At 41.1% G+C, this 21,273-nt stretch overlaps 2 protein-coding genes across 3 annotated transcripts in view; one reads left to right on the top strand and one right to left on the bottom strand.

Moving 5' to 3' along the window:
* arl6ip5a (ADP-ribosylation factor-like 6 interacting protein 5a) overlaps positions 1 to 21,273 on the bottom strand; it is a 467,731-nt gene that overhangs the window by 76,648 nt on the left and 369,810 nt on the right. The window lies entirely within an intron of this gene.
* lrrn1 (leucine rich repeat neuronal 1) lies at positions 525 to 13,238 on the top strand. Its single transcript, XM_084032918.1, has 2 exons — positions 525 to 955; positions 10,098 to 13,238. The coding sequence occupies exon 2, from the start codon at positions 10,254 to 10,256 to the stop codon at positions 12,405 to 12,407; it is 2,154 nt and encodes a 717-aa protein (XP_083889044.1). The 5' UTR covers positions 525 to 955; positions 10,098 to 10,253; the 3' UTR covers positions 12,408 to 13,238.

Raw genomic sequence — 21,273 nt, 5'->3', positions numbered from 1 at the left:
GGAAAACGACAATAGTGCATTACATAATGCGATATTAAATAAGTGATGAGCATTCCATCAATAGGGAATATTCAATAATTTAACACACATTTCCCTTGAATTCAGCCCGACATATATAATCTTTGGAAACTTCACTATGTCTACTGCTTGTTGGGCTTGTGATTGTCAAACCAATCAACATAAATGTTGAGGGTTTGGTCCACGTAGAGGCCTAAAATGAGTTGTGGAAACTGAAACTCTGTTTAAAGAAGAACATCTAATGTGAATTGTACTGTTTTTCAGCTCAATTATTTACCGAGCTTAAAGAGAAAAATGAGGATAACATATTTACAGAAGATCACAGTATAGCCTATATATATATTATCCTCCAGGTCTGCGAAAAGACGAGGAGGGTTTTTTCAGCAGTAATGCCATGCTCCGACCCCCATGTCCCCAGCCACACACCCCCCCCTTCACCCCATGCCCCGCCGCCCTCTCCTGCCTTTGTTCTCATCACAACAAGCCCGGAGCAGATGGCGCTGTGCTTTGCTTGGCGGACAGTGACAGACAGGCGCTCTCAGCCAATAGCCTGCTGGGGAATCAGCTGACTGGTCTGGACAGCGCCAGGTGTTTTTTTTTTTTTTTTTTTAATAATTTCCCTTCTCCATCCGTAGGAGGAGCAGGCGGCGGCGGCGGCACAGCGGAGGAATATCGGGGTCGGTGGTGGGTTGCAGCAGCTTGGAGATCTCCGTGCAGACCGCACCATGCCTCTCTCACTGATCGGATACCCGAGCGGCACATCGCCGTCAGCAACCTCTCGACGAAGCCGCTAGGATACAGGGATATGTGTCCTCGCGCTGTTTGAAAACACTGTGCGCTCGGCACAATAACGTTGATCTCATCCATCGCCGTGTTGACGCGAGGATCTGGAGAAAGGACCTGTGCGCTTTGGACACCGGACCGGCATGCCAACAAGGTGAGACCCCCTCAGGCAATTAAAAGGCACGTTTCCACCGCCGGGCTCTGTTAGTTTCTATACAAGCTGCATTTTTTTATTTTTTTATTTTTTGTAGGAGAAAACATTTTATTGTTTTCAAGTGGAGGACAACGCAGTGTCTACTTTGTGAATATGTTTTCATTCATATCACATTTCGCTGCAACGGCGATGCAATGAGTTGGGATATATTTAGGATGCAGACACTCAAGGGCATGATCAGCGTTATTTTATTTTATTATTATTATTTTTTTTAAATACATAGTCTGGTTACAGCCTATCACTTAAAGCTTGAAATGTGCCCTGAATCCACATGAGCGCATGTGACCTTTTCATTAACCGAATCTACGCGTTATAATGCGTCAAACGATACTCCACAGAAAACTAACTTTGATCTCGTTGCGGTATACTTGCCGTGCCAGAGCTGCGTGCGTGCGAGCGACGTGCGCAACCTCGTGTCAATGTGATTTGCATATTAATGTTAAAGTATGTCGGCAGATGTCTCGATGCCTCCGTTCTATAAGCCAAAACAACAAAACAAAAAGAAGTCTTGAGGCAGACAAGGCCCCGTGTTAAAGATGCTGTGCTGAGAATGGGGCTGCGTTGGCAGGGGGTCTATTGTGGTTCACCAACGCTGCAGCTGTTGCGCTTTTGTGATGGGGACTGCTGACTTGCATCACTCAACTTGAGGCAGAGGGGACGTGCTCTGGAAAGGTTATAGTGAGAAAGGGATTTGTTTTTAATGTGCGTGCCCTGCTCACTTTCTGCCCACAGAACTCTGTTTGTGACCTCTTTTAACAACAAAGTGCTGAGAGTCATCTTTTCTCCGTGGACGTCCATGAAAATAAGAGACTTTACCGTGTAATAAACTGGATGAGGGAACAGATTTAGCAGTTGCTTCCTGGATATGTCACATCGGAAGCTGTTTAATTCTTGTAGACTTTGTCTTGGTTGGTGCTGCACCGATGTTGTCTCACAGAAGAAGACGAAATCATTCGTTTAAACAGAATAAACAAGATAGATCACTTAATTGGGTTCTTCTTTTCTCTTCCCCTAAGAGGGCATCATGCCACACACACACACACACACATACACACACTATACTGCACACCGGCACACATTCAAGATGTCTATTTTCTTTTTAACTTGATCATGACGATATAGTGTGACAATGGGGCGTGTGTCACAGGCAGGTGTGTGTGTGTGTGGTTGTTAGGAGACAGCAGGGCTCATAGGAGGGGGGTCAAGGCTTCACCACCACCACAATTTAGGTCCCAAGGGTATAAGGCAGGGCGTGGAGGGGGGTGGGTGGGTTATTGAGCTCAGGCCTCCACCATTATTCCTCCAAGGAGGGTTGAGGCATTAACCCTTTGTCCTCTGAGGACCGAAGGTCTCCAAGACAACAGACACAGAAACAGCTCAACAGCTCTTCAGTGATCTCCTGAGAAATCAATGTGCCAGTATGGCAGTGGTGACTTTTCATCACAGAGACGTACCTGTGTTGCCCTTCAGCTCTGGGGAACAGAAGTGTGTGTGGCTGGACAAGAGGAGTCCCTCATGAGTGGCCCTCTGTGGTCCTTTACAGCCAGTTGGGTGCTGGACAAGAACCAGTGGATCAGGCCCAGCTGCCCAAATAAACAACCCAGAAGGACATCGGCTTCACATCCACAACAGTTAGTTTAGAAGGTTATCTACAGATATATGTTCAGTTTGAGCCTCAAAGACCAACAAGGCACAACTAGTTCAGGTAGGACGGAGTCTGCATCTGGGAATTCTGGTCTGACTGCACCAAAGGAGGTGGCTGAAGATCAGGTGATAGAAGTGTTGAGACATAGACTGAAGTGGACGTAGTAAATACGATGGTGAACTGTGAACAGTTTTGAAGCCCCAAGTTTAGCATTTTGACTGTCACCATATTGTTTTCTTTGGAACCAGAGGTGACATGAGAGGTTGGAGCTAAGTACAACCGAATGCTGAATTTTCACTCTAACTGGGACCATCATTTACTAAATGTACATTATGCTGTATTGAAGAAGACTTCAAACTAGTGATCAGGACTATAAACTTATGCTTACATTTTCTTATAGAAATCTATATGATTTAACTTATTTCTGCTGCTAGATCAGTCACTTGGCCTTTCAGTCAATTACATCAGTTACAGCAAACAACCAAATAAAATAAGAGATATATGTTCGCTAAAAGTGTTGAACCGTTTAAATGGTAGCCATGAAAAAGTGCGTGCTGCTAAACTGTGCCTTTGTGGTTCAGTGCAAGTTAAGCTCATTTATTGCACTTGGAACAAAGAAAAACATTTTAAACCTTTGGAAAGACTGCAAGTTTGAGGCACATCTGCATTGGCTTCACTTTTGGCAATTGTAGCTGGTTGCAGGTATTTTTGGGTGGTTCAATGGACAAACTCTTCCTGCCCACAAATAGACTTGATCAAGTCACAAGTGCTTCCCAAACATAGATTGTTTGATTGAACTAATCTGGTGCAGTTCAACCATTTAAAAAAAAAACATTTTTGATGTCCCTCACCATTCAAAGATAATGGCCTAATAATAAAGTTCATGACAGATTATTGTTGTTGCGCTACTTTGCACTTTGACCTCTTTTAAGATCGAGTGACAGCAGGATCCACACCAGTTAGCCAAATACATTTACACCGCAGGTTGCTCTTCTTACCATAAAACCTTTCTCGCAGTTGTTCCACAAAGATGTTGTGGTGTAAATCAGACCTTCGGTCAACCACAAATCAAACCAATCAGCATGTTGAGCGGTGCGTGTTGGTGTGACAAAGTGGCCCAGGCGTTTCCAACCAGGGGAGACCTTACATGAATCATTTAACGTTAAACCAGCCAGCATGTTGCTCACACGTACTCATACTTACATACTTACAAGAAATCTCTACCTCTTTGAATGCTGATTTATTTGTCAGAATACATTTGACTTAACTTTTGTGTGTGTGTGTGTGTGTGTGTGTGTGTGTGTGTCAGTGGAAGCTATCCATTACATACACTGTACACACAAATGTGGCATTGTTTCCTCTCTGTTGTGCTCTGGATTGGCGACCACAGCTCTACAGGAAACCTGCTACGGGCAGTTTAGAAAATAAGGACTTATTGTTCACCTTCTGCTTATTTGAGACTCCTGCAAGGAAGCATAAGAGTATTATATCAAATCCTCAGAGGGAGAAGATGGAGAGAGCATTAGAGACAGGTGTGAGCATGAGCAAAAGGATCACAACAACAGCCCGTGTTGATTCCCTCATCATCCATAGGAAGAGGATGTGGTCTACATGACATGAGTCTCCAAGGAAGGCATTTATGTGTCCCGTTGTATACGTCTCCCAAGAGCCTGCAATATTACCTTTTCTCTATTTTTTCTTGTGTTAAGTTGGGGACGGATAAGTGCGACAGTTGAGTTTTCACTTCATACATTAGGTGTATTTTCTCTCCATTTAGCCTTCTTGTCGCAGCACCAGTCTGTTCTCTGTATCCTCCCCCTGTTGAGTTGTTGTCACTCAGGCTTTGTCATCTAATTCAGGAGTGTTTTTATCACTTCCATTTTTGTTCCATTTGTGACAAGATGTGTTTATAGGCTCCCTGGGGTTGTTTATCTCCCTTGCTCCACCTGTGATTTGTTTTCCCTCATTTCTATTTTATCTATTTGTATGTGTGCGCAGACAAGTAAACTGAAGCTGGAAGGCAAACCTGGGCCGGTTATATGTGTGTCTCCCAAAAGAACCCAAATGCAACACTTTTGTTATCCAGTTTAAAATCACATTGTCATTTTCTCAAGTCGCTCTGAAATCGTATCAGATTCAAGGAAGTACTTCCTTGATGATGGGCCTGAGTATCCGTGACATGGACAGGATTTTGAAAACTGAGCCTTCGACTTAGTCAACCGTGAATAACAGGCTTTCACATCTCCCGTCACTCCCGTGTCAAGCTGGATTATTTAAACCTTGTTACGTAGAAAATGATTATTGTCCTCTCATACTCATCACTTACATGTTTTCTCAAGTTCAGAAGAAAAATTGAATCCTTCTCCTTCTGGTAAATATTCAGATTCTGAGAACTTGTGCAAACTGGATGAGTGCAGTTACTATCACAACGTCAGTTCATTGCAACAAACAGGACTCAACTACAACACGTAATGAGGAATGATTGTTACTGTATCACTGACAGAGACGTTTGGATATTTTTAGGCGATGTCTTACCAAGTGGGATTACTACAAGTGACACTTTCTCAACTGGAAATGACAGGGATCAGGCAGGCAGTGAAAGTGGGCATTTTCACGGCTGCCAGGTGGCTTCAGAGTCGAAATGGCAGCGTGCTGTGAATGATCATGTTAACTTTATCCATTCACGCCATGAAAAGGATCACAAAACCTGAAGCCTAAACAATGCTGTTTTAGTGCTTTTACACTAGAGGAGAAAAAGCTAAAACGGTCTCCTGTCAGCACTGTGTACCTGCAGCCATTTAACATTGGAATGGTAGACGGTGGTTCTTTAGCAGAAAATAGTTCAGAATTAAAAGTGACATCTGTAGATTATCAATAGTATTATTGACTATCCATTAACAGAACAATTAACAATCCTTCATATTTAGTTTGAATACGTCAGTCACTTTTCAGTGTTAACAGACTACACTAAATCCTGCTTCCAGTCAGTACATAGTATCGATCTGGGACACACTGATTGATTTAATCAATACCACCATGTTGTGAATGTGGTTAATGTAGGTTAACGTATGTGTGACCTCTAGTTAGTTGTCACTGTGACAGTTAGACTGGGTTTGATGTCTGTGTAACATCATCCAGTGTGATACTTCACAAAGGACACATGGACAGATCAATGGTTGCCATGTCAACTTAACATAATGTAATAGTTGTGGGAATGAAATGGAAATCACAACACTGCATTAACAAATAAAGCGTGTAAATAATTTTTTGTCCGTAGGCTTTTATGACATGCAGCTTGTCTGTTATAACACCAAAGATTAAAATTCTCATTTACTTAATTTCCTTTTATAACATAAAACAGCAGTGTTTTACCATGAGATGAACTGAATGCCTTTTATCATCTGTTATTGCTGTGAGCACCACTGTGACCATTAAGTTCACCTTTGCTAACCAGTGCTCTTTGCATTTATATATAACTTCATATTGTTAATAAGCATCAATGCAATAACCAAACAATGATGATCATCAGCACAACCTACAATGGAAAATAATGACACAGTATGACATGAGTATGTGTACGAATATGAATCGGTATTGGATTATGGTAGATAGAATGAAAACAGGATCAACTCAAAGTATACTAATAGAAAATGACACGGTCACCTTGTGTAGAGGATGCATTTACATAGATTACTGATCCGTCACTTTGATCTCACATTCAGTTCTGTGTCTTTGATTCATAAAAGCTGCACGACAGTAAAACCCCACGTAACAAATCAATAGGAAGTGATCCTGCATCCTACAGAATGTATTGTTGATACGTCCTTAAGATTCAGGTTCAAAGGTGGCCGTGGTTACAACCCCTTGGGTTTTTACTGTTTCCTGCCTTCCTGTCTTCCTGCCTTTGGTGTTGTGTTGAGTGTTCCTCCACCTGCTGTGTGTTTTCAGCTTTCTTGTGTTACTCTGATCACAATGGACCTGTGAAGCCTGTGTCAGGATGTCCCAGAGCTTTTAGTTGCTGTTGAAAACTCAAACAACAGGATGTCAATACAGGTCTCTGTTTTTCAGTCTTTTAAGTGCTCATAGTTACATCACAAAAACAAATTCAGTTAACCTACTTTTCTCTTTGAGAAGTGTGTCATATTTTGTGTATTTAGTATTAAATGGGATCAGGAACTTCTTAATCTTACATTGAATGAAGGGCAGCACAGACAAAGCTGTTAACATTTACCAATGGGGAGAAGCTAAGATTAACCCCATTCGTGGTAAATAGAGTGGTGCAGGAATGAGTCTTAAAACCCAGAAATTAGTTTGCATTTCTCTGAACTTCTCATCTCAAAGTCAGTGGGGTTTTAAAAAAAATGTTTTTGGTACATGCCCTATATAATTAAGCTCTGTGGTTAACAGAAACGTAAGAAATTGTAAAGTTTTGTTCTATGATATAAAATATGTGAGTAAATATTTGACCCATGAATTTTGAAGCTTTTACGTATCTTGCCAACTCATTTCTAAATGATAAACGTCATCATGTTGAACAACTAGTTCGCCTTAACTAAGTGACCTAAAGTCATGCGACCATGAAGTCGTTAGTTTATTGCCTAATAAGAGCTTTTTACTTCTGATGATTGCATTTATGTTTCAGATGTCAAAATGTGGTGTCAATTTGTGAAGATTATCTTGCTGAACAAGTATCATAAACATTTGTTGGCCACCGAGATTATTTTCTGCAGTAATCCAAAGGAAAAATCCTGTTGGTTTTTTTGTTGAGTGAACCAGTGCAATGCTAACTTCCTGGTTGGCCTACATAAATATGTCATCCCTGTACCACTCTATAGATGAGGAGGATTGTGAGAGCAGAACATTTCTATTTTTGTATCTGCCTTACAATCTATGCATTTTTTATATTTTTGAAGTAAATTTGTCCAGGAATGGAAGCATGAGGTGTACACTTCCATTTAGTCACAGTTTTTAACATTTAAATTTGATTTCATCCTTTTAAAAAACACATTCTTTTACATGTAAAGTATGCATAGTGTTTTGAAAGATTTTCCCATGTTGGGGGGGGGGGGGGGGGGGATTTCAACAGTGCTGACTGTAGTGCATGGACTGATGAAGATACAAAAATGTATGTATTCCGTATGTTCAATGCTGTAATACAATATGAATTAGTTTATATTATATTGTAATGGGATATTTAGTCATTGAAAAAATACAAACAAGCACTTAAGCTATTATTTTCCTAATGAGATAACTCATGAATTAACACTCGCTACGCTGTATATGCCTCAGTATGCACTGATATGTTGCTTTTAATTAAAGTGCTAAGTGAACTGTTTTTTCTCCTCCGGGTTTGAATCCAGCACACTACCTCAAGCTAATCTCCACTTCAGCATCTCAATCCACTAATCCTGACTGGCACAGCAATCGTCACAATATACAGCGCTTTAGCGTAAAGACAAGACACGGTGCTATCCCTGTTTCACCCATACTCCGCCCCGTCCCATAGGGAATCCCCACTATAGGAGGAGCAGGAACGTGTTCCTGTCTCCCTGCTGCTGTTGCCAGGCAGTTTGCTCTCAGATGAATTAGTCAGCTCTCTTGTTTGAAAGCCTCTTACGTGCTATCTTCTTAAGCTGGTGTTGGCCATAAAGCTGTGGGGTGGAGAAGGCCGTGGTACTGTGGTGCTGCCGTATGGCTCTACACCAGGTGGGGTGCCTCCTTAACAAGGCTGTGCACTTGCAGTACACTACACCAACTAATACTCATTGAGGTGTATTTACTTAAAGGCATGCGCGCAATGTAATCCTGTTAATAAACAATGCAGAGGGACAAAACTGTTGCATAGAAACAGTACATCTATATCAAGTCTTTGCATGCCAACAGACTTATTGAGTGAGTGAGACACATATATCTATATAAAAGGAATATGAAAGGTATGGCTTACTCTGACTTATCCTAACAAGACTCAGAGTCAGGCCCTATATATATATATATATATATATATATATATAATTTATGTTTCAATCCCAGTCAGATTTCCATCAAATCAAAATGGTCATCAGACGCAATGTGATGGCAAGTGTGATTAATATCAAGTAATCAAGTATACTAAAACATATATTGTAATATGAAAAATAGTTCTCAGTTTTATGAAAGAAAATATTAAATAGTTTTGACAAAATGTCTTGGCAATCCATCAAATAGATCCGTAGATAAAAAGATATGACTCCATGTATTCATAGATAGTGAGAGGTTTTAAATGTAGCACTAGCATTGAGTACAAACTCCATTGTTTGCCAGAATGAATGCTTTATCTTCCAAGTCACTGGAGTAAGTATTTCTGCCATATGGGCAAACAGATGCCCATTTTACCTCTCAGGAGCTCTCATTTGCTGAACCAGGCAAGCCAGATCAGTCTCTCGTCCTCTCACAGTCTTCTCCTGAATTCCCTAATTGTAGTCACAATTATTAGAGTAAAAAAGAAACTGCTCAAAGTTTTGCCAATTTTCTTTCTGTATCCAATCATTGCAGTAAAAATCCTGCTGAAAACTTATTTTTTTCATGTTTGCCCTAAATTCAGAATGCTGAAGACGTTGCATTAAAAATGAAGACGTGCATCTTTTCTTTTCTTTTTTTTTTTTTTGCGTTCTTTGAGGCATGGCACATACAAATATCTCAGTGTTTAATGATGTTCGGAGAAGCTAATGATCAAGTCCTTATGGGCCTGTTGGATAGATGAAAGCCCTCGATGGAATTTGATCTGATTCCAAGTAGTTCAGATGCGCCGGCATTGTAATGAGCTGAACTTGCATTTTCTCAAAACTGTCGATGCTGCACATAACTCACAGTCTCCCAAGGATATTGGAGAAGCAATTGTTGTTCTTAGTCAGTCTGTCGTCTTATGTAATTGCTTCATTTACAAGAAACATGAAAGATTGTGTGATCATCCAGTAATTATTACATACAAAAAGAGTCTAGCTGCTAGCAAATCTGTAAAGCTGTTAGACATAGTTCTGCTTTGAGCCAAATGCTAATGTCAACATGAGAACATGCTCACAATAACAGGGCTAGCATGCAGATGTTTGACAGATATGTAAGTCAAAGTAATAGACCAATTAACATTTTGACATGATGCTGCTGCTAAATTTCATCTCAACACATTCAATAAGTGCTGAGATATTTAACTCAAAACCACAAATGTCAACCTAATGATGAGCTAATGTGAGAGGAACAGTAAAAGGATCACCAACGTCATGAAGATTTATTTCTCAATGAACCACGAAAATCTGCACGGACTTTCATGGCCACACATCCCATATTTGTTGAGATATTTCAGTGTGGACCAACGTGGTGGACCGACAGAGACGGACCAACATTGACAAACATAGGGTAGACACTGTTTACTGTAATGACACATGTTTTGTCTTTCTTTTCCAGATTACTCTGGGGCTCCAAGATCTTGAAATTCTACCCCCTGCTGCGTCTTCCTACCATTTAACTGGACTGAGAGACCTAATCAGCTGAACGTCTGGTTGATGACTGAAACGCACTCTATCTCAAGATCATCTTTCCCGCCTCCTGTCCTACCCCAGCATGGCTAGACGGAGGTTAGACTGCTTACCTCTAGGCCAGGTGATTGCTGGCCTGATGCTGGTATCGATAGGACTTTCCTTCGTCCAGGGCAATGAGTGCCCCCAGCTGTGTGTGTGCGAGATCCGGCCCTGGTTTACCCCCCAGTCCACCTACAGAGAAGCCATCACTGTGGACTGCAATGACCTTCGCTTAACACGCATCCCCGGAAACCTCTCCAGCGAGACTCAGGTTCTCCTCCTACAGAGCAACTACATTGCCAGGACCAATGACGAGCTGGAGCAGCTCTTCAACCTGACTGAGCTAGATTTGTCCCAAAACAATTTTAGTAGCATTCGGGATGTGGGCCTTATCAATATGTCCCAGCTAACCACACTTCACCTGGAGGAGAACCAGGTCACAGAAATGCCAGATTACTGTCTGCAGGACCTCAGCAACCTGCAGGAGCTCTACATCAACCACAATCAGATCAACAGCATCTCTGCCTATGCCTTCTCTGGGCTCCACAACCTGCTCAGGCTCCACCTCAACTCCAACAAGATCAAGACCATCAACAGCCAATGGTTTGAATCAACGCCCAACCTAGAGATCCTCATGATTGGGGAGAACCCTGTTGTTGGAATAATGGACTTTAATTTCAAGCCACTGGGCAACCTCAGAAGCCTGGTTTTGGCTGAGATGGATTTGACAGATGTCCCTGGAAATGCCTTTGTGGGACTCGACAATCTTGAGAGCCTCTCTTTCTATGACAATAAGCTGGTCCGAGTTCCTCAGAAAGCCTTTCAGAAACTACCTAACCTTAAGTTTTTAGATTTGAACAAAAACCCAGTACACAAGATTCAGGAAGGAGATTTTAAGAACATGCTGAGACTGAAGGAGCTGGGTATAAACAACATGGGAGAGCTGGTTTCTATTGACCGGTACGCTCTGGACAATCTTCCTGAGCTCACAAAGCTGGAGGCTACAAACAACCCCAAGTTCTCTTTCATCAACCGACAGGCCTTTCGTGATGTCCCGGCCTTGGAGAGTCTAATGTTGAACAACAACGCACTGAATGCCCTCTATCAGTCCACGGTGGACTCTCTCCCCAACTTGCGTGAGATCAGCATCCACAGTAATCCTCTGCGTTGTGACTGCGTCATTCAGTGGATGAGCTCCAACAAAACCACTGTCCGTTTCATGGAGCCTCTGTCCATGTTTTGTGCCATGCCGACAGAAGTGAAGGGTATGCATGTGCGGGAGGTGCTGCAGAATAATTTAGCCAACCAGTGCCTGCCCCTTATTTCCCATGATACTTTCCCAAGCCACCTCAACCTTGACATCGGCATGACGTTGGACCTCGACTGCAGAGCTATGTCCCAGCCAGAGCCGGAAATCTACTGGGTGACACCAATGGGGAATAAGGTAATGGCGGACACCCTATCTGACAAGTACAGCCTCACCAGTGAAGGGACATTGAGAATTTCTCACATCCAAGTAGAAGACTCGGGCAGATACACCTGTGTGGCCCAAAACTCAGAAGGAGCCGACACAAGAGTAACCGCTATACGGGTGAATGGCACTCTGTTAGACAGCACGCAACTTATGAAGATCTACGTCAAACAAACAGAATCTCACTCCATCCTGGTCTCCTGGAAGATCAACTCCAATGTAATGACCTCCAACCTCAAGTGGTCATCGGCCACCATGAAAATAGACAATCCACATATTACTTACACTGCCAGGGTACCCGTTGATGTCCACGAGTACAACCTCACACATTTACAACCAGCGACTGAGTATGAGGTCTGCCTCACCGTCTCCAACGCTCACCAACAAATGCAGAAGTCCTGCGTGAATGTGACGACGAAGCAAGCGGCGTTCGCTGTGGAAATATCTGACCAGGGGACCAACACTGCTCTCGCGGCAGTCATGGGAACGATGTTTGCAGTCGTCAGTCTGGCCTCTTTGGGAATGTACATTGCCAAGAGGTGGAAGAGGAAAAACTATCACCATTCTCTGAAAAAGTACATGCAGAAAACCTCATCAATACCGCTGAACGAGTTGTACCCTCCTCTTATCAACTTGTGGGAGGCGGACAGTGAGAAGGAGAAAGAGGGCTCATCCGAGACCAAACCCAGTCAGGTGGACACCACGCGCAGCTATTACATGTGGTGAGAGCGACTATCCAGCAGGAGATGTAGAGACATGTTTCTTTCAGGAGCACAAATATACATACTCGCTTCTTTTGTGTAATTGAAAAAGTCTTTTTTTTTCTTTCACGTGTCCTAATTGCTTTCTTTCGGCTCTCTCAGACTTGTTCCCTAAAGCAAATGACGGACCGAAACTTTCTGATCTTTAGTTTAGCATATTGCCTTTTTACCTCTCGCCCATTGACTCACAACATGGCAGCTTTGTTTAGTGTCCTGAACTTAGTAGTCACTGTGCTTTATTTTCAGTATCTGTTTTAATAAACACAGCATGAGCATTGTCACGGATTCAGCGTACGCAAGCAAAGGAAAAGCTGAAATCCAACCTGTTTTTGACATGTTTTTATGGCAGAATGTTAGAGACTACCTTCTTTCTTTCTCTTGTAAAACAGTTTCACTGTTGACTGTTGTGCACTGAAATATATATCCTAATTTGTCTATCAACTCAAATATAAGCTGACAAAGTACGTTTAGACTTGATATACTGTCTATTGAATAATGTTAGCAATTCCTCTGTAATGTTGTATCAGCTATGACTTGATTTACTTTTTGTACATTACATAATTAGAAGTATGTTTGATTTAGACTTTGCAGATCGGCTACTGTAAACCAGCAATAGAAATATGAATGTTATGAACTAGGTCAATAGATGTAAGGCTTTTTAAATTTCTTAAATATTTTTTTTGTTCCTTATTTTGCTAGAATATGTCTACAATCACTGGTTTTGTTGTGGTTAACACACACACACGTTGTTTATTGAGGAGCAAGTTAAATAAAATCTTTCCTCATATTTTTTAAACCATGATCTCAACACCAGGTGTCATTTTTATATTTAAAAAGTGTGAACTGTATGTTTGATACATATGCGTTGGAGACATTAACGGCTTTAAAGTAAAAGTTTAAAAGCCATAAATTGTCATCGCAGGGAAAAAGAATCATCATCACCAAATAATGTCTTTAATGAGGATTTCATTAATCTCAGTGTGATGGCCGTAGCTGTAGGTGTTTGGTTGCAATCTCATTGTTGATAAAGAGTGAATGGGAGACGCAGACTGCAGTGCCTCTGCAAAAGCAATTATCAATGAATGATTTAAATTCTAGTTCCGGTTACAATATAATTACCACACAATATGCCTTGGAGTGCGTTCAGTTACTTAAAAAACAAAGAAAATTACGACTCAAAACCAAGACAGTGGATGCGGTGCCTGCATGTTTTGTTCACTGTGTGTTTTATTATACCCGACATACCTCTATATCTCCAAATCTTTAAGAGAGGAAGCAACATAAGGAGAATAATACAGCTGAGACCAGACTGAAGGGGATGGTGATATGGATAATGGACAGTTACAGCATGTAAGAGACTGCGGCATTATTGCGGCCTTACCAAACATGTTCTCATCGTTTTGTTATTGTTTGTGTCTGAGACTGCAAATTATCCATCATTGTGTCATGTTGCATTTTCATTTGATATGACATCACAGTAGCTTGTCTCCATTCTATTTTAGTGAGATGACAGGAAACAACCATCTGCTTTCTCTGCTAAATCTAGTGAGACGGTAATATGTTGCTTCCACCAGAATGTAGATCCCAATCTAAGTGGCTCCCTGTCAATAAAATGGTGGATCAAGACGCTGACTGACAGATCTGTAGTGCAATCAAACAATGACTGTTGGACTCCCCTGAGAACTTGCTCGTTCTCGTGCATGCTCTCTCCTGTGAAGTTATTCATATCTGGTCATTCATGATAAGCGATATAATATCACACGTATCACACACTTGTAATGGTAACTATATATTTTTTAACAATGTTCCAATTAATTTAAATACATCAGTCTCATGATGGCAAAGTCTCAACTGCTGATGAAGGCCAATGATATGAAGCTTAGAAACAGTTTTAAACAAATAAAAAAGGTGTCATGATAGCTGCTTAAAACTGCATGAAAGTTTGTCATAAACAATGTATTATTGTTTAAAAATGCTTATAAATTGCTCATAAATGCAAATCAGGAGGTTAAAACAATCTTACTGATACACATTACACATCCCAGATAAAGTCCCTTGACTCTGAATGTCACGCTATTGTCAGTCACTGCTTTGGCTTTGTGTGTAGAGATGTCAGGAAATGCTGCAACAGTGAATGTCACACATGTGAATGTTTAGGGAGACCAGTGTCCTGTGCTGAGAATGGTGGACAGAGGTGGGAAAAGGAGCAGCAGGCTGGCATTTGTTCGACCTGCAGATTGAAACTGCCACTTTGAAAAATCCGCTGCCGTCCTTTCATCTGCACAGAGCCGGCCAGCCTTTCTACCGTCTCTGTGGGTAGCCTGGTAACAGACCGGAAATCAGCTCATTGGGACAGCTATCAATGAAAGCTTTTCAAAGCGTGCGCTGGAGCCTGCACCGTGTCCCATCCAAGTGGCCTGTTTCCATGACAACCCCTCCCTCCATCCACCTGCAGGTGCTGGCAGCCAAGTGAGAGAAGTCCCCAGAGCCTGAAATACCACTGACAAGGTCAACACCCCGCAGGTGGGAAACCACTAAAACATCTTGTACGCTTTCAAAGGTGTGGAGCGAGAAAAGCTGCATCTTTGCACTGAAGGTGAAGCAGAGTGGTACACACCGCTCCTCGGCTTCACGCCTCTTTTTATTCTTCCTGCATGGTTAAGATGAACTAAGCAATGATGAACAGAACAAAACAATAAGTCTGCAAATATTTGCACAGTTCTAGCCTTACTTAGGGATGGGATCTGTCCAGTGAGAAGGCAGGAGGCATGTCTGAGCCAGAACCTGAAGCTCTCCACTCACTTCAAGCCTGAGCACCTGCTAGACCAGAGAGAGGATGAAAGAGTCGTTGAACTTTGAGCGCAGGAGCATGAATTTCAATTAAATGTATCATCCTTTTAACCTACATACGCCGCTGAAAACGCAGCTCTTCTGCTCCTGAGATACGCTGCAGTGGCAAGTTTCTCATACTCCCTATTGACCAGTCGCTGAGCCCTACCCCCCTTAGTTACTGTTGCTATGCCTGCAAAGCTTTCCTTTCTCCAACAGCTATGCTTTTTAAGCTATAGATCTACTGCAGTGTCCGTGTATTTCACGCTCTGCCAGTGGGACCAGGCTGGATGCTGACCTCATCTCATAGCTATATTAATCTATGTTTGCTGTTAAGTTTATGAACTTGTACGTAACATAATTGTTACAGTGGATGTGCTTCCCCTAAACATTAATGCTTTTAACGAGAATCCCAAAAACGATCTAAATAACAGTCCATGGATGTGCTCCTTGGCCTTGGAAGTAACCAAGTGAGTGAGTTAGCAAAGTACGCTAATGTTAGCAGCTGACAAACACATTGTTTTCACCAATCCTCATATTTTCTACTAAAAAGCTTGACAGGCCCTCTTTGATTACTCACGGTCAGTTAGGAAGTCAACAGCCTGCGAAAACGAGTATTGACGCTCAGCGAAACACAACAAAATGACACGTTAAACACTGTTATTTATGGCCAATTAGTATTTATTGAGCGAGAGTTTGAAACAAGCCATAAACAAGACAGTCATTTGTCTGATAGAGGTAAATATTATCATATATATCATATGCAGCCAGCAGGAGAAGCCATGTGTAAAGTGCTGCATGCTGAGACTGTACTTACAATTGTCTGCACAGTGAACTTTTGCATGAATAGTTCCACTCTAGCCTTTGAAGTTGAAATTGTAATCTTATTTAAAAAAATAAAAGAGCCTCCTCCAAAGCTGAGTGCTGTCATAGGCAGTGAAGTGCATGCGAGCGAAGTGCGAAAGCAGAAAGCATCTGCCTGCCGTTGGTAATCCACACGGCACTCAGCTTCTGATGACTCAGAGCGCCCTGGCTCTTCACTACCTGTATTTGGACAATGTGACGAGGTTCATGATTATCAACGTAGTTTAACAGAAGGTCATCTCACATAGAGTGCGTATCCATGACAGAGAGGAAGCATGCATAGCCAAACATCATCATGGCTGCTTGTTGGGTGCAGCGATCACGTTATTTTCACTGCTGTGGCGAGAATATGGGCCCGACTTCCCATCTCCTCCATGTTAGCTGCTGCATCATTTACTTCCTGATGTACATTTCAACATGTTTACATTGGCCAATGTGATGACCTTTGTTTGATAGTTGGTTAATGGTCATCATGTGCAGCTCATTTCATTTCAATGTATTTTTCTTTACAGATGGATACACAGAGAACAGCATGGTAACAGGAAGAGAGAATCAGAATCATCTTTATTGGTCCAGTATCCCTATGAGTGCATAGAAGGAAAGGAAAATACTTTTTTGCATCTCTTTCTTAACAATTTCTTGAAATAGAAATAAAAGTTTGGAACAAGGAAGCTGGTAAAATTGAGGTAAAGAACAGAAAGGACTGTTATGTACACAAGTAGTGGAAAAAAATGTTTTTATATAAAAATCTAATAAACATTTTAAAAAAGCAAACAAACATGAAATGTCTTTATACAATGCAGGTGCTCTGTAAGTTGTAAACAAAAGAAGTAGGGCAAATGTATAAATACTAGCTGGATATACATGGATTGGATAATTATTTCCATGTATGCACTGTATGCTTAGCTTGTAGGATTTATATTGACAGTGACAGATGTGTATGTTAAAAAGAATGTGCATCAAAAACTAAAATTAGATTCTATAATGGCAGCAGTGGATGCATGGACAAGAAGACAGGTCGGCTCAGCAATAATAGTCATAAAAAGCTGAGCATTACAGTAATCATGATACATTTGAAATACATCTGAACTTGAATTGAGAATTTGACAACATAACATGTATGATTTTATATTGGGCTTGTATATAACCTTATATAAAGTGCAAGTATCCTGGAGCATAATATGTAATAAAATATGATAATCACGATTACCCTTTTTAAACCTCACATTGAAATGTGTCGTATCCAGATTGTATCTATATAAGATATAACTACATTTACAGCTGGTAGTAGGTGTCCACAGTGTCCACATTGATTTGATTTGTCAGACTTAATGCACTCTTTTATACGTTTCTTAAATGTATTTAATGAAAAATCATAATCTGAAAGGTAGCAAGTAAGTACAATTTGTAGTGTAGTAAAATGTACACTATTTGCCTGAGATGTTGAGAAGTATGACGTATATAAAAGTATATGAAAGGGAAATACTCAAATACTAAAGCACATATGCCGACCTCTAAAGCTGTATTAAGTACAGTATTTAAGTAAATGTACCCTGTTACTTCCCACCACAGTAAATAAAGTTGAGGTACATACATACAGTCTTAGTTTTACTCAAGTATAATCTATAAGTAACATGTACTAATATTCAGGAGTTGAGTGAGAAGTCTGTATTTCCTGCTGGTAGTTTTGCTGAAGCTCGTCCAAGCAGTCGGATCGCTGCTGCCAGCAGGAAGCGGCTCGTCCAGCTTCAACAGGAGGTAAACTAAATCTAGATGTTTCACCTGCCAAGCACCATCCTTTTCTTCTTTCCACTCCCAAACTATTATTATTGCTCATAAGATGTAACACCAATCTTTGTTGCTGATCTTGTTGCTCTGATCTGCTCTTCTTGCTAGTTTATCCTTAGAAGGTTTCAAACCAACCTGCTGGAAAATGCCTGAATCTATTTTTACTGTAAATTTGAGTTCACTTTTAGTAACATTAACCGACTCCACAGCCAGTGCTTTTAATCAGCATGTGCACATGGTAATTTCCTTCTTATTTTTGAAATAATGTCTCTTTCTGAACCTAAAAGGTTGACCCGCAGCACTGTATTATTTCATGTGAACGTTCACTGGCTGATATTTTAGAAGAGAGTTTCACAGGAATATAGTCTGAACTAGTTGCTGACAGTATCTTGAATTTGGTATTGACAAATGAGTGGGACAGAACATTCTGGCAATAGATAATTGGAGTTTACTGACTGTTCCTTCATGTCATCAACAATGTTTTTTTTAGTAGCTCTCTAAGTGTTGCAGGCTGGAAAAGAGAGGGGGGGGGGGGGGGAAGAAAATTAATTTATTTTATCTAATGCTGAGATTTCTGTTCTGGTTGGGTGTCTGCCCAGAGGGAATAGCATGAAAGTGTGAAGCTCCTCTACACAGAGTAAGAAAAGGACGGCGACACCAGGCGGTCCATATGTCTGTCGATGACCACCCTAGAATCTGTATTCATAAGGACCTCAGTGAGTCCACGCTGAATAGAAAGGGGGAATAAATACTTGTAAAGGGAAAACCGGTTTGAGTAACATTAGACACAAGGTATTTCAAAAAGGTACACTCCATTACAGGGGTCAAAACTGGAAGACACAGTTATTGCATTACTAATAGAGAGAGTTGCATTAAAGGGAGTAAGAAGGAAGACGATAAGAGAACAGACAGGAAGAAATGATCAAAGAACAAAAGAGATATGACGAAAAGAGAAGGGAGAAGAAGAGGGGGAAATGATGAAAAAGTACAGAGAAGAAAAGGCAAGAAGGAATAATAACAAGGAGAGAAGAGATGTGACATGACGATAAGAGAAGAAGAACAAAAGAGACTAGAAGAAACACAGAAGAGAAGAAACACGAAAAGAAGAGGGGATGAGAAAAAATGATTAAAAGAGGGTATCAATTTCTATCAAATACTACTACTAATAATATAATAAGATTGTGTTGTGTGTTGAGTGTGTATTTCTTGTCACAAGTGGATTCTCACACTGGTGACAGTCTGAGCCCAGTTGTGTCAGTGATGGTCAACCAGACACAAACTCCCCTGAAAAATGTGCTTCTTGTATTTCAAACCTACAAGACCACACTAACAGTGGCTCTAGAAATGGCAATGTTGGCCTGGTAGTCGGCCCACCACTGATCCAGACAGCTATTGGATGCATTGCCAAGAAATTCATCAGACATCGTAGCAGGTCAATATTTTCTTTTATTCAGTAAAATATCTCAACATCTATCGGAAGACTTGGTACAACATTCTTTACAGATATTTACAGTCCCCAGACAATATCTGTGCAGACTTTGCTTATACTTTTAGCCAAATATCTACAAAACTAATGACATTCACATGCCAAAGGTCTTGTTGAATTATGTTTTTATGGGTTTGAATGGGTTTTCTGGTGCAGATGGTTGTGTCATTACCTGCTAGACGTCAAAATGTTTGATGCTTCTGGGAGGTCTACTGTTCGTGGCACAGTTTGAAGGCATGGGGATCATTTCCTGGCTAGGCAAACACCAATGCATACAAACATATGTGCATAGTGGGCCATCATCATTTCACATTTGTTTTTCCATCAAAAAAGCAAACTGCATATTCTGGGAACGGTCAGCGAACAGCAGAAACGATTATGGAAATGGTGGTAAAACAACACGGTCTCTGTAGTAAAGGGGCAATAAGTTCCACCAGTGTCAACAAAACATAAACTCCCTCATCGAGGAGTGGTGGAAGATCTCTTTATAGCCTCTAGAATCGGAGTTGGACATGTGATGTTGTTCATTTGAGCCTGGACTTACAAAAACGATCAGTTTGGGTTACAGAGAAGAGATTAGTTTCACTCGTTGTTGTATGTCTCTTTTACTTCTAGGACTTCATTGTGATAAGCTTATTGCTTCTATGCTATCTGAATAATGGAGGCACACTGGGAAAACCCACAATGGAAGTGAACATAATGCATTACGGTAATTTTAATCATCTGTTAAATGCATAATGAATTGTTGGACAGGTTGTTCCCTTGAATTCTCTCAGGGCCCAATTAAACAGCTTTGCTTTTTGCCCGCAGCAGTACTGTAAGTCTGAATGTGTGTTAAGTCTCCCTGCTGACACAAAGGCTTGACGCTTATTTCCATCTTCTTAGACGTTTGCTCCACCCGTCACAGTTGTGTCTGTATTCAAACAGGCAAACAGGAAGCAGTGCTGTAGTCCTGAGTCACAATCAACGGGAAAGATATTCTCAAATTCTATGAGAAAGCTATTTTAACATACAACACTCCACTTTGACTGTCATGAAGGGGAATATAGGACAATATACTCCATTAATCTATTGATTTTATAGAAATAATTTCAACAAAGACCTTAGTCTGCTCCTGACTTTTCCTCCAGCCTAGTGGTGACATTAGGGCTGAAAAGGTCGACCATCTGTTGACTTACAAAATCCAAAGGGGTTTTTCCTTTGCGAAGGCGCCTCATTTACATGAGAACAAGAGACTGAAGGATGAATTGTAATAAGTTTGGTGATCCTCTGACTGCCATCATCAAGTCAACATTTAAATCGACCAGTACTCCATGACTAAAACACCTGCAAAACTCACATTCCCATCAACCTCACCTTGTGGTCAGTATTTATTAGCTAATGCTGGCAAGTTAAACCGATGTGTGAAAATGTTAAACATTATATCTCCCAAGCATCTTCATGTTCGCATCGTCATTGTGAGGCATCCACATGACCATGCAATAGACATGACGTAGCATTAAACAGTGAGAGACTATACTATGGTGGGTGGAAGGGAGGTGGATGGGTTCTGATCTAGAAAAGAGAGACAGATTAATAAAGTCCTCCATCTGCTGACTTGCATACCACCGTGGTGTGAAAAGGTCTACAAACAGGAAGATTCACAGGGAGTTCAGCAAGGAATCAGAGTTAGTACTCTAAAAACAATATAGCTTGAGTCTTATTGTGTTTCAGTCGAAACACAGGAAGATCCCCACAAGGTTCCTATTCCCAGAGTTCCTATTCCTGCAGTTCCTGCAGTCAAAAAGGGGTTTTATATAATCTGGTAATGATTAGTCAGGCCTGGGGCTGCGTTCACTAACCCTACACCTGATACTGTACACAT

The sequence above is a fragment of the Eutrigla gurnardus genome (assembly GCF_963514095.1).
Source record: "Eutrigla gurnardus genome assembly, chromosome: 2".
NCBI classification, from domain to species: Eukaryota; Metazoa; Chordata; class Actinopteri; order Perciformes; family Triglidae; genus Eutrigla; species Eutrigla gurnardus.
The sequence above is the reverse complement of the archived record's forward strand: the minus strand, read 5'-3'. Positions and strand labels throughout refer to the sequence as shown.